This window comes from Alligator sinensis, unplaced genomic scaffold (assembly GCF_000455745.1).
Source record: "Alligator sinensis unplaced genomic scaffold, ASM45574v1 scaffold476_1, whole genome shotgun sequence".
Taxonomy (NCBI): domain Eukaryota; kingdom Metazoa; phylum Chordata; order Crocodylia; family Alligatoridae; genus Alligator; species Alligator sinensis.
In genome coordinates, this window is record NW_005842444.1 from 193498 (window position 1) to 207433 (window position 13936).

General features: G+C 40.3%; 1 protein-coding gene across 2 annotated transcripts in view; it reads left to right on the forward strand.

Moving 5' to 3' along the window:
- HOMER2 (homer scaffold protein 2) overlaps positions 1–13522 on the forward strand; it is a 100393-nt gene extending 86871 nt beyond the window's left edge. For both annotated transcript variants that reach the window (XM_006030396.2, XM_025212096.1), the window contains exons 6-9: positions 282–438; positions 4011–4121; positions 6377–6457; positions 10810–13522. In XM_006030396.2, coding sequence (XP_006030458.1) covers positions 282–438; positions 4011–4121; positions 6377–6457; positions 10810–10998 — 538 coding nt within the window. In that variant the 3' untranslated portion in view covers positions 10999–13522. The remainder of the gene's footprint in view (positions 1–281; positions 439–4010; positions 4122–6376; positions 6458–10809) is intronic.
- Positions 13523–13936: the final 414 nt, after the last annotated feature.

Sequence of the window (13936 nt, forward strand, 5' to 3'; positions counted from 1 at the left end):
GGGCAACTATAGGCCAGTCAGTCTCACCTCCATCCTTGGCAAAGTCTTTGAAAAAATAAGCAGTATGGCTTATGCTCTCTAAAGGCTGGTTAGCAGATAGAAGAGAAGTAATCAAAGGTCCAGTGTCCTTTGTAACAAGGGATCAGTGATAAACATACATGGGAGCCATTCCATTAGGATGCTGTATCCAGTTTAGTTTGCTATCAACCTTTACAATTGGGTGCATTAGAAGAAGTGGGAGTAAAACATGGATGAATCTAATACTGTTCTGCTGTTCTTAGCTCCTCCAGTGTAAAGAAATGGGAAACAGAATTGCAGACTCTAAGAGAAAGCAATGCCAGACTAACCTCTGCACTGCAAGAATCTGCTGCCAGCGTAGAGCATTGGAAAAAACAGTTTACAGCATGCAAGGAAGAAAACGATCAACTCAGGAACAAGGTAATATGAGTCCAATACATAGTTAGCAGTAAAGAACTATTTGAAATGCCAGAGTCCCTTTCCCTTGGGTACCTGAGACCTACTTCTTTTTCCTCACCTTAAGCCATTCTTCTCACAAAGCATCTGTGCTACATGGGTGCTTGCAGACATTAAAAAATGGCACTTTAAACTGGGTGTGCTCCCAGCACATGCTCAGAAGAAGCATTGTTAACTGGACCCAACTCACCCAGTGTCTGTATAGATCAGGTACTTTAGTGTGGCTTTTCTGGCACTTTTATCTAATAGCTGCTTGAATCGGCTTTAGCTAAAAGCACTATAATGCCCCACTGAAGTGCCTGATCTATACAGACGCTGCAGAGCTGGGTCGAAGTAATACGCTGCTTCTTCCGGTAAAGCAAGGGGTTTTTTTTGGTTTGTTTGTTTGTTTTTTAATGTCTGCAAGCAGGCATGATACTTCCCAATGCAACCAGCAGCGGTAGGCTTTCCAAATCCTAAATCTAAAGCTACCAAGAAATCTGCAGACTACTGGGTAACCAGCACAAAGGTCAGATTTCCACCAATATTAGAATTCAGACCCAAAGACCAAATTTTTTTTTTAAGTATGGATTTATGCACATAGTTTTAAGTTAAATTTAAAGTATTTTAATGAGTCTCTTTTAAAACCTTTATCTTATATTCCTTCTTTCCCAGGATAGAAAAAGAAGACAGAGCAATGTCATCTTTTTGTGTTTGTTTGTTCTCTCCATCTTCTGGCTTGTCTGCTGCCTCATCTTACTCCTTATATTAGAAATCAAAGAGAGAGGAAAAATGGAGTAGAGGGAATAGAGGAGACAAATAGCTGCTTTTCCCTGCCTCTGGCATCAGAAAGCTCAGAACTCAGAGCAAGTGGGAGGACTGGGGTTTACATATTGCCTAGGATAGTGGTGCCCAACCTTTTCACCCCTCAAGCTGGATGAATGGTGCCAGGTCCCTCTGCAGGCTGGCTCCAGTTGATGGGCTCAGTCCAGCTGCAAGGGGTTGGGCAGCTTGACCCTGATCCACATGCATCGGGGGGTGGAGGGCAGGGCACTGTAGCCCTAATCCAGACATGCGTGGTTGGTGGGGGTGGGGAATGGGGAGAGAGAGGCCCTGATCCAGACTCATGTGAGGGGTGGGGAACAGCCTGGCCCCGACCCAGACTGGGGTGGGGAGCACAGGCAAGAGTAGGGAGGTGGCCTGACCTGATCTGGATGTGGGGTGGGGGTGGGGCCTGGCCCTGATCCCTGCCCCCCACTTTGCTATAGTGACCCGAGTGAGGCTAGAGCTGGCTGTGCAGAGCTTCCCTTGTTCCCTACTGCCAAACATTTGAACCTGTGGGGAGCCCCACTGGCCGGATTTCATGGCTCTGTGGGCTGGAATTGGCCAACAGGCTGCCGGCAGATTGAGATAGTATGGGCACCTGAGTGTTGCAAGATAAAGGTTTGTTACAACAAACTTGTTGTTTGCAAGATAAAGCTTTGAACCATGCAATAGTGCAATTAAATCTCAGCTAGCCGTGCCATGACATGAGCTATTCCCTCAACACTACCAGCACAAAAGGGAGGAGGGGTATGGAGCCAGACTGAGAATCAGGCCCACCAGCTTCAAAGAATTGTCTCTCCACACCACAAATCTGAAGAATATATCTAGTTCCCAAAAAACCCTTTCCCGCCCTGAGTGTATAATTTCATGCTATTGTAGTGCAAAGATTGAATGTGAGCTGCAAGAGAGAACAGTGGAGAAATGTCAATTTAGATATTTAAAAATTCTAGTTTAGAGACAGTAGAAGATGCTCCTCTAATGTGGTGCTGTCGATCAAAGGCTTGTCATTGGCCCACACATTGTTTGCCACAAGTTGGAGTACAGCAAAATTTCCATTTCTGGGAGCACTGCTTGTTGTGATAATTTCACTCTACTGATCCTACATTACATGCTAAAAAGTTGGGTCCTTTTGTTGCTGGATCCCTTTTTTGCCCTTCCATTATGTGGGTTGCTGAGGGATTCAAGCGTAAGGATCAGATTGTAAGTGATATTTTTTCACTTGTCCCTAGGTTTTCAAAGTCCTTTTGCTCCTTTTTTGGATGCCACTAGCCTTCAAGTGAAGAATGTTACAGCTTGTGGAAATATTTCTGGTAGCCAGGTTTAACCTGACTTGCCTGTTAGGGCACTAACAGCCTTGAAGGAATTCATTTAGTCTTTGCAAGAGAGATTTCATACATAGTTGTGTGTGACTTGGGGCGTTTGCTTTTTGAAACGTTGTAGTTCAGAGAGAACGAAACGGTACTTCACAAGAATATTTCATTGTATGTAGACGCCACTTTACACACTGGGAGTTGGAATGATTTGATGCTAATTGTTAGCATCTCAGTATGATTAGTTTTCTAGAGGATTCAGGCTCCCAGGGCCAAAGAGTTAGTGTTTATTAAGGATAAAGACAGAGTTTTCTCATGTAGGAGGGAGAAACAGCAACCTGAAGTAGTGAATGGTAGCTAAGTAGTAAAGTATGCAATATAATTATTCACTTGCCCCATGTAGAGTATCTCACAAAAAAGATGCTCTCACTGGCATCACCAGATGGAAATGTGCCACTTTTCACCAAGTGTAGTCTTCAAAAGAAAGTTTGTCACAGTGCTACGTTACTGTGGCTGAGAGATTAGAGTACCTAGAGGCCAGCCATTAAATGCTTCCTATGCTTCATCTAGCACTATTTATATACAGTGTCATCCTCTTCCTTTTCTGTGTCTTTTCCCTCACATAAGTTTCTTATTAAGCACTGATGCTGTCCCCAAATGGTGCACAAGGAAGTTTTCTCTCCTCTGTTAATTAGTTGGACATTTTTGCACATTGGCTGACTTCAAACAAGCAAAGGGCAGTCCCAAAAGAACAGGACACTGAAAATTTAAAAAATATTTTAACATGCTGGCTTGGTGCCCTATAGGCAGCTCAGCTCCAGTTCGGGGTCTGGAGTGGCTAAGAGGTATGGAATCAGTGAGCTAACTTCCTCAGTGCAGGAACAAAGCACCATCTATTACCCAGCGCCGGTCCTCCTGCATAAGTTGTGATGCAATAGCTAGTCCTTTCACTTTGTCTGGAAAACAAGCTGTCCTTGAGGAGGAGATGTTAGGCAAGTCAGAGAGCTTGCTTTCTCTTCCTGTTAAAAATAGATAAATTATGGGCTCATACAAGTTGCATGGAAATAAAATTAAATTTTTATCACTAGCCACCTCTTCACTACTAATTGGAACATCCCAATGCCATGCACAGTCCCATGTAATTATAAAAGGAACTCCATGAGCTATGGTAAATACAACCCAGGGAGCTTCCTAGTGGATGTGTGAATGGGTTAGCTTGCTGTTAAAAAAAAAAAGAAGCACGAAAGGTAACTTTCATCTGTTGTGTTAAATGGTACATTCTAGGTAGCAGGTCCTCAGCTGGTGTAAATTGTCATAGGTGCCTCAGTTTCAGTGGAACTGTGACAGCTTGCATCAGCTAAGCATCTGCCCCAGATTGGCAGAGGTTTGGAATTTGTACTGACTGTATGATGTTACTTAAAGATTGAAGAGCTGGAAGAACAATGTAATGAAATAAATAAAGAAAAAGAAAGAAATGCACAGCTGAGCAGACGCCTCCAGGAACTGGAATCAGAACTTCAGGACAAAAATCTAGTAAGTAAAATAAATATAGAAATGGCATACATTCTTTGGAGTCTGAGTGGGTCTGTTTTTAACTTTGTGTTGCTTTGCATAATATTGCACCCACAATCGAGGAGAGCTCCACATGTTACAATAGGTCCCCTTTTTTTATTTGAATTTGAATCTGAATCTGGTGATTGTTAACAAAACTTGATGAATACTTTGTACATATTACACCTTTCTTCTGAGGATTTCTCTGTTCCTGAATTAAACAATATAATACCTGCTAAGAAAGGTAATTAGGAGTATCCTCATTTTACAGCTAGGTAAAATTAATTGGACAAGTTAATTGACTTGTCCAAAGTCATATAGTATGAGTTGAGAATAGGATTTCAGGATTCTGATTCTCAATCCCTCCCCTTTAATCACTATACAAAGTTATTCAGTAGAAGCAAGAGGGGGGGGGGAAATAAGGTTGTTTCCCTGTTAAGAACATAGTCTCCCTGTTAAGAAATGTGCTTTCTCTTTAGGATGTTTTACAGTGAAGTGTTAAGCTTTATTGCTTTGCTGTTCATGCCCTTTTATTTTAAATCCAAGAGGGAGAGTAAAATCCAAGGAGGTTGCTGATGTTCATTCAGAGTTAATAAATTTATTATTTTAACATAGAGGTGCTCATTTTGGCAAGGGGAATGATGTTGAAGACTTGGCCCTTGAATACAGAGAAAGAATAACTGAATCATTTTTTTTGTGATAGCAGCCAAATGTTCTGTGCTGACTTGAGCACATGCAGACAGCAGGTGTAGTCAAGCTTGCCTAGTGTCATTATAGCTTCTCAGCTGGTGCCCCTAAAAAGCAGTGCAGTTAAAGGTTTTTAAGATGGTACAAGGAAATAGTTTAAGGAAATAGATTTTGATGTACAGTTATAAATATAATATAGTTTTCAGCACCATGTTTCAAAAGAAAATGTCATGCTTTCTTCCCAGCCTTTCTACTGTAATGCATATGTAATAACCCCTATTTTGTGACATCTGTTTCCTCAAGGTTCATATTTTTGAGACGCCAAATCAAACTGAAAATTGATTGACTCTTGGATGTTGCAGGCTTAGATTCCATTTACTTCTGAGCAGTGTGTCAGCTTGCTTTCAAATTGCTCTCTTATTAGCTAATTCCTAATACTCATGTCATAAGTAGTCTGTCCCTGACTTTGCTAGGTAAGCCAGCATGGAGCCTGCTCATAGATGTTGCCGTAAAAGAAGCTCCTCTAAAGTTCTGTTCATTTCAGGAGGAAATAAAAGGAAGTCAGATTGAAGGAACACTGTTCCTTAAGTTGGAGAGGAACACACACTATTGGAGGTGTCTTGAAATATTAGGATCTTTTATCTAGGAGGTTATCTAGGAATTTTTTTATCTAGGGGCAGGATGGTATATTTGGCAAGTTTTTGCAGAAAGCAGGACAATTGCTGCAGAATATGCAAATGTTTCTTTTTCAGATCCAAAAAACCTTCTTACGATGTGTGGCCATAGCCTAACTGCTCAATACTACGTCAGATTTAAGTTAGATCAGGCTACATATAATAACCACTAAATACTAGATGATATTGTGTAGTCCTGGCTAGTTACACCCTTCAAGTATGTCCCTTTGCCCCCAATCCTTATTATGTCCTTTTAAACTTTCTGTGTAAGTCTTGCTTCCGTATTATCTTACTGCTTTCTTCTGAACTCGTTTTGTTGGTCCATTTCATTTGTGTAAGATGTGAACAGTGTCTCAGGTGGGATTGCTCAGAGCTACATAGAAGACAATCTATTACTTTCCCATTCTGTGTTCTAATGTAGCCTAAAACTATATTGATATTTTTTAGCTGCCATGCAAGCAAAACCATGTCTAATGTCCTGTCTGTCTAACACACAGAGATCTTTCTTAGCCTGACTGTATTTCAGATGCGTCTCTCATTGAATATCTAGATTTCTAGTAATTTTAGATTGACAATTTATGCATGTAGCTAATTACATTAATCCTGGGGGACTAGACTGTGTTGTCATTTTGAAAGTGTGTATTCAAGAAAGGATTAAATGCAGTGCAAACTTGACTACTTTTCTACCCATAATAAATTAATTAACCATGTATTTTATAATGGAAAAAAATATTATTTTCAAGTATTTTAACTCCGGTTGTGTGGCATATGGTCTACTTTCACAAGTCATTTCACAGCCTCTTTTTTTTTTTTTTTTTTTTTTTTTTTTTAACTGAAGTGTGCTAAAACTTTTTTAAATGTTTTTTCTCTCTCCAGGAATTGGAGGAGCTTCAAAAACAGGGTGAAATTATACCCCAGCTAATGTCGGAATGTGAATCTGTATCTCAGAAATTACAGGTAGAGTTCAGCATAGACATCCATATAAATAAAGTTGAGAAGATATTTATGTTTTTTATTGTGATATATTTTTACCTGTTTGTATTTATAATTGTTAAATATAAGGGATCCCCAGTTTGCAAAAATGTGTGCTAATTACATGCAAAATATACTGTTCTCTGCCCCAGAATTAGAAGCAATTCAATACTAGTTCTTTGCCTTGCTGTTTGAAGAAGTTGCTTCTCTGAGATCATGTTGCAACTGTCACCTGGCTGATTCCAAGATATTCTATATCCAGCATTTATGCTGCCGTGGCCTTACATAGCCTCATATGGAAGTGTTGTCAGTGACTGCTAACGCATACAGTAACTGACAGCCATTCACCAGTCACCTTCCAAATAGCTTTCTTGAATAGCCAAGTCTGTTGAATAATGTTCAGGCAGCTAAAGCTAACTAATATAAAAGGAGATGATTTTTTTGCATTAATGGCTAGCTCTATAACTTTATGGGAAAAGTTTGTTACATGAATGTGTTCATATACTGGATAGTCCCATTTCAAAAAAAGTAATGGTCTAGTTTAACGCCCCCTTTTTATCTAAGTACTTCATCTATTGCCCCCTTTGCAACATCACTATAGATATGAAGTCTGGTTGGTTTTAATAGTTTTGTGATTCTCTGTTTAGAAATCATGAGTTCAAGGATTTGCATTATTACAGTTTTAAGAATGCAGCAGTAGTGGTGGTAATTTTGTATGACCATAATGCCTGAGCACCCCCTTCTCATGGGTCAGGGCCTCATTTGCCAGGTGTCGTACAGAAACTGAACAGAGAGGCCATCCCTAAGCTTTCACTATCTAAGTGTAAGAGGAAAGGTGATACGTGTATGTGAATGATAGATGGAAGAGCAGAAGGGAGCAGTGAGGCAAAACTGGTCAGCCTGACGAGCAGAAGTAAAGGCAGAGCAGCTGCCTAACAATTACCAAGTTTTTGTAGGCCTCATAGCAAAGGAGGTTTAAAGAGGGATTTGAAGCAGCATAATGAAGTAGCCTTTGTGGATATTTTTCCCTGCATGCACAGAAGTAGCTTGAGAGCAATCTTAGAGGCACAAGTGATGAAGTCTGCCTGCACTGGAGAAACTGAGATGTTAAATACACAACTGAGTTGAAAGGCAGGGTGGGGATAGGCAGTGAAAGACCTTAGAGTAGTGGTTCTCAAACTTTTTGAACTTGAGCCATCTCTCACTAGACTTGAGGTGCCCCTCCATAACTTGCGAGTTGAGTGGCACCCACTTTAAAAAATGAATTAATACACTACAGTGCTTATCTCCTTACACAGGGGCTGAGTAGTAAGGGTGGGGTATCATCCAGGCAGAGATGAGCCTGAGCCTGGCTTATCTACTTAAATTTTTTGCGTCTCTCTTCACATCTTGCTTAGCTTCTCACACTTTGTGGCATCCTTCAAAAGACCTGGCGGCACCCCACGGTGCCCCAGCCACCCTAATTGAGAATCACTGCCTCCGTGGCAAAATAGAGTACTTTGTGACTGAAACAGAAAACAGAGGAGCAATGAAAAAAGTTATGGATAAAACAGCAGCCTGACAGATCTTAGATTTTACAGTAAGAAGTAGCAAGACATAGACATAGCTGTATTTCTAGATCTTCACAGCTGGGCTATACCAACGACTCATTTTAAGATTGATTCAGCTATGGGGTATCTCTCTTTTTTAGATATATCTGTATGTTTTCTTTTCTCAGCCTCCTTTGCAGAAGTCAGCGACAGTGCTAAGCTTGCATAGTTAAACATACCCCATGACCAGATGTTATGAGCATGTAGTCACGTTCTCACCAGTTAACTGTTTTTTTTCCCACCATTGACATACCAAAACTACAGATAAACAGATATGGCATTTGTACACGTTTGCGCCACAGAGCCGGGTGCTTTTAAAAGTGCCCAGGGCAGTGATGCATGCAGTTATATAAGTGGTGAAATGCACATCAGTGCTGAGAAAATGACAGTGGCATGCTTTTGAACCTAAAACATATCAAAGGTGTTTTAGTTCAAAAGCTCACTGCTGCCATTTTCTGCATACTGACATGCATTTTGCTGCTTATACTTACTGCACACAACGTAATGCACTGCAGTGTGCGCCAGCTCGTGTACGAAAAGGATTCAGTAAATCGAGTCTGCTCTGACACTCTGGATCTCCGATGCTTCAGAGCATAAAAATGTATATGTATAAATGCCTATATATAGTGAAAGAGCAGGCCAGTCTGGTCTTGGAGATGAGTTTAGCAGAGCTCACTTCAGGAAAGATGTCGACTTGGGAGTTATTAAAGGCATGTAAAAAGGAAAATGAGATTAAAAAACAAAGCAAAACCACAACAAAAAGCAGCAGCATAACTTGATGATTTGGAGGACTGGTATACAAAGACTTCTGGGTCATTGGTATGAGTTTGGTGTGGCGATGCCTGGAAATGTCCAAGAAGGGATTTCATGTTATTGCCTGATTAGGCCTTTGCTAAATAAGTCATACTTTCAAATCATTTTCATAAATAGCGGTATTAGCAGCTAGATCAAGAACTGAATCAGCATGGAATCTGTGCCACCCTCTCATATGGAGGGGGTACTAAAAACTGAGGCTTCTTGCCAAGGCTGAGTTTGAGTACAAATAAAGGCCTTTGGTTTCTGTCAGTCTGGCATTTTCACACTCTTTTTCAAACTGCCATAAACATAACATTTAAAAAAGAGAAAATAAAACATGGCAGAAATATAGTTGGAAGGCTATTGAATAGGTCAGAGGTGGGCAAAATACGGCCTGCAGGCTGGATCTGGCCCACCAGGCCATTCTACCCATGCCTGCAGGGCACCTAAAAAGTATAGAAAATTAATATTTATCTGCTCCTGGTTGCCTGTCAAAGGTGACAGGAGCCAGGGGCAGTAGGACACAAGGGAAGCCAGCAGGACTCAGAAGAAAGGCCGGCCCTGCCCTGTGTGTGTGCGTGTGTGTGTGTACGCACGTGCATGCATGCACAGTGAGGGAGGGGGACACAGAGCAATGAGGGAAGAAGAGTGAGTGAGTGAGGCACAGTGTGTGTGTGTCTGTATGTGTGTGTGTTCATAGGGCGAGTCTCACAAGCACACCCCATGATATACATGCACCCACCCCTCACACTGCCATGCATGCAGACCCCCACACCCTGACCACCCTCCCCCCACACACTGCTCCCCACAAACCCCATACCCACCCACACCCCACATATGCACACACATACCCACATGCTTCCATGCTCCCCCATGCCCCCCTCTTCCCAACAATATATAAGAGTAAGATTTAATTTTAAGCTATTGTGTGATCATCTTTGTGTACACTACACAAATACATGTAAATCAGGACAAAAATATTTTTTGAAATTGAATTAATGAATGTTGTAGATGTTTGATTTTTGAAATATTATTTGATATTTTTCTGGTTCCAAGATGGCACAACCCCTTGCTGAAAGGAGTACTTCCAGGGGCAAGGGGAGGGACTTCTGGTGGCAAAGGTTGGGGGTTAGGGGGTGGGACTTCTGGTCCCAAGATGGCAACCAGGGGGTGAGGCACCTGTCAAGGGGGCAGGGCCACCCATGCTTGCCAAAACTCGGTAAATGGCCCTCCACACGAAATAATTGCCCGCCCCGGAATAGGTGGTTAGAAAGTAATGAAAGCATAGGTCACTATAATGTTCTTCACCACAATGTGCTTAAAGCATTGTTCATGATTCTTAGTGAAAATAGGTTTGTGTACTTGCATTGCTGTTAATTGAGCAGAAGAAAAAGCTGAATGAAAAAAAAGAAAAGATATGTAATAGGAAAAAAAACATTACTAGAGTAAACTACATTGAGGGACTACATCAGATTGTTTTCACTGACTAGATGCTTGAGTATAAAGCCCAAGTATAATTCAAGACAGTTAAGTAGATAGATAAATCCTCAGGTACCCCAGATGATACTCTGGAAAGGTTATTTTCTAAACTGAAAGCACAATAGATCATTTTGTATATAATTGGAGTCTAATTGTGCAACTGTAGGAACGACAGAAATATATGCACAGTGCATGATTTAAATACAGCTGAATTTTAAGATATCAACTGAATGACAATATCTAATGCAAAGCATCTTTTCCACTTAATCGTTATTCTTCCCTGAACTAGTCAGATTAAAGAAATAATAGCCAAAACATGTCAAACTTGCTTTCAGAGGTGCTAGCGTTACAGTAATAGGAAGTCAAAGTAAAACATTTAAAAATCTTCCCGACATTGTTGCTTTATTCTGTTAAATGTGTTCATCTGCCTCCTCTGTGATTCATGTTATTTTTCTTTTTCTGTTTTTTATTAAGGCTGCTGAGAAAAAGAACAAAGACCTTGAAGAGAAAGTCAGAGCACTCAGGGCAGAAGTGGAAGAGAACAAACACAGACAAAGCAACCTTAAAACTGAATTAAAGAATTTTTTAGATGTACTAGATGGGAAGATAGATGAATTACACGATTTTCGACAAGGACTGTCTAAACTGGGAATTGACAATTAGATCGAAACACATTTTTGTAATCTAGGGTCTGAATGTTTTGGTGTTTTGTTGATCCCAAATATCCGTTTTACAAAACATAACTAGAATGTTTCACTTGTTTGCATCAGTTTTGTACATAGAAGATGAACATTTTCTGTGTGGGTTTTTGGGAAGGGATTTTTGGTTGGTTGGGTGTTTTTCCCAAACCAATCGTGCTGCTCACTGAATTCTGTTGAGAATAGAAACTTTCTATATTGCTGCTCTGGCTTTGTGGGTTTGTGAACAGGTAGAGGATTCCGTCTCAGGAATCTGGAACTAGATCTACCTTAAAATGAATATGCAGTTAGTTGTTGCAGGGAAATGTATATCTTTCTAAAGGGCTGTTGCAAGTGCAGAAACAGAAAACAAAGTATTTTCTAGTCCCAGTTATCAATACTCCTCGCAACATACAATGTTAAGCTTTTAGTGGAATAGTATGGTGTTAAAATTAGATGGGACTCCTGCTGTGTATAATTCAGCCTGGTAAAATGTGTCTGAGGTAAATAGTAGTCACGTGTAGCAAGTCTCTCCAAATTGATGCTAAGATCTGTATGAACAAATCAATAAGGCCCAAGACACAGAAAGAAGCCATGTAATGTTACAACTGTGTGACCTCTGCTACAGGGTTTAGGACATGCCATGATGGGCACGCAATCAGAAGTGTTGCAGTAGGTTTCAGCCTTTGTACTTTGAATAAGTCATGCGATGTAGCCAACAGTTGATGACAAGGTTTCATGTAATAGGAGTGTCTTCCTCCAGCCCTTTATTTTTAAATCCTTTTAATTAATGTAATAGTTAAATCTTAGGAAAATATACTTCTTCCTGGCACCAGATATGCAGCAATAGTGACAAGTTATACTTTCGCAAGTAGAGAGCTGAGCCCACTACTTATCTGGCTTAATACTTCCTTTTACTGTCATGGTTTCCAAGAAGTTAATCTAAAAGACAATTAGTTCAGTTCACAAAACCGCTGTGGGTTCTACACACAAGATTCTGTCCAAGAGATTCATGTGTGAATTAGGCACCCAGTTGTTTGTTTATAAGGCCAAAAAGAAAAGGAGAAATGCTGTTGTACGTTGATTATTCAGCAGCTCTAAACACCTCTTGTAATGCAGGAGACTGCACGCTGTTTCAACAACGCAAGTGGAATAACAAACAAGCTTAGTTCACATTGGTAGTACCAGTATTAGATTTACTTTAAATTGGGAAAAGGCTATTTAAATGTTCAAATGAACTGTTCCAAGAGCACTTGCCAATTTATATCAATGTCACAACATTCACATATTACAAATCAGTAAAGCTTTTCTTTGTAAAGTTATACGCAGTGGTTCTTAGTGGTCACTTTAATAGTTTAGGTGAAGTGTGTTGAATGCCGTTTTGCATATGGCTGTATAATTCACATGTTGAAGTCTGTGGAGATTGTCTGCAATAATTGTTTTCTTTAGATTGCACTTCCATTGAATATGCAAACTAAATGGACACAATCGTTTAGCACGCAGATGACCTACTTTTCTTCTAGTATACTACTTGATGGCTCCATAACTGTGAATCTGTTAGCCACATCAGCTGAGAGGCAAAGAGGTAAAACGGTTGACAAATCACAAGCAGAATATGTAGTCAGGCTCACTAGTCCACCTGTCGTTAGTGTCATGTCTCACTGAAAGCCCTGTTCATTCTTCCTGTTTCCTCTTGTTATGCCTAGCAAGGTGTGGGTTTGTTGCACTGAATTAATTTAAGTTATGATTTTAAATGTATTTATTTATATGGATGCCAAAGGCTATGTGCTAACACTTATTTTGCGTTAATTCTGGTTTATATTAAGTTCCTTCAAGCTTATTTCCATTTAGCCTGTCAGTTAGAAATCCCTTTCAGTTAATAATGGCTACGGACGGACAAAACAATTATGCTGCTTTGAGAAAGAGGCATTTACTGCTCACGAGTATGCAATGGCTGAGTTGTTGTATTTGTTCCAAGTGCCTGCTCCTATCCCACGCTAAATGAAGTGAAGTGCAATAATTTGCCCTTGGATACAACAGGTGCTAAATTATGACAGTTTAACTTCAAATGATAATATGACATAGCTGATGCACAGAACAGTTACAATGGAACAGCTCAATTTTCATTATAAGAACTACCTTTTTTTACCATTTAAGCCACACTTACACTCCAGTAAGTGTCTACAGAACAGTTTGCATTGGTTTGACCAAGCTATGTTAAAAACATAACAACCAACAGGTCTAATTTTGTGGATAAGACCTTATGAAAAAATAATACAGATGGAAGAAAGGGTATGGCAGAAAAGCATACAAAGGAAAATATTCATTTCTGAATGTTTCCCAGCAACCAGAGGAACAACATCCCTGAAGTGATCCCTGTTCTCAGGACCCTACAGTTCATTTTCCATCCACGGCCAACGTATTCATTGCCCATGTGACAGAGACGCTGGAGCAGCTCAGGAGACAGTTTGCAAACTCAGGCACTCTGGCTGACCCCATTCTTTCAGTCACTCTTTTTTCCTTCCAACACAATATTAGTACCTGGTCTTGGGATTTGGGGCCCTATTTTTTTTTTTTTCATTGCTTAAAGATCCCTGGGAATTGATCTCCTCTCTCCTCTGCAATTCTTTTTGGGTTTTCTGGAAATTAGGAGAGATCATAAGCAGCAATGTCACGGGCTTCCAGTCCACAGGAAACCTTGCTGGCATTTTCTTCTCATCTTGATCCCTACCAGACTGACTCTTTCATTGAGCATGGTTATGATGTCTGTATACCACAAGCTTGCTGCAAGGGTAAAGCAAATTCCTTCATGTGACTTCAAAATATTTTATTTATTATTTGAAGCTCTGTTGCAGCCTAGCAATAATCTCTCAGTGCCAGATATATGAGCCACACTGAACTCCTCAGGAACTTGTTATGGTACA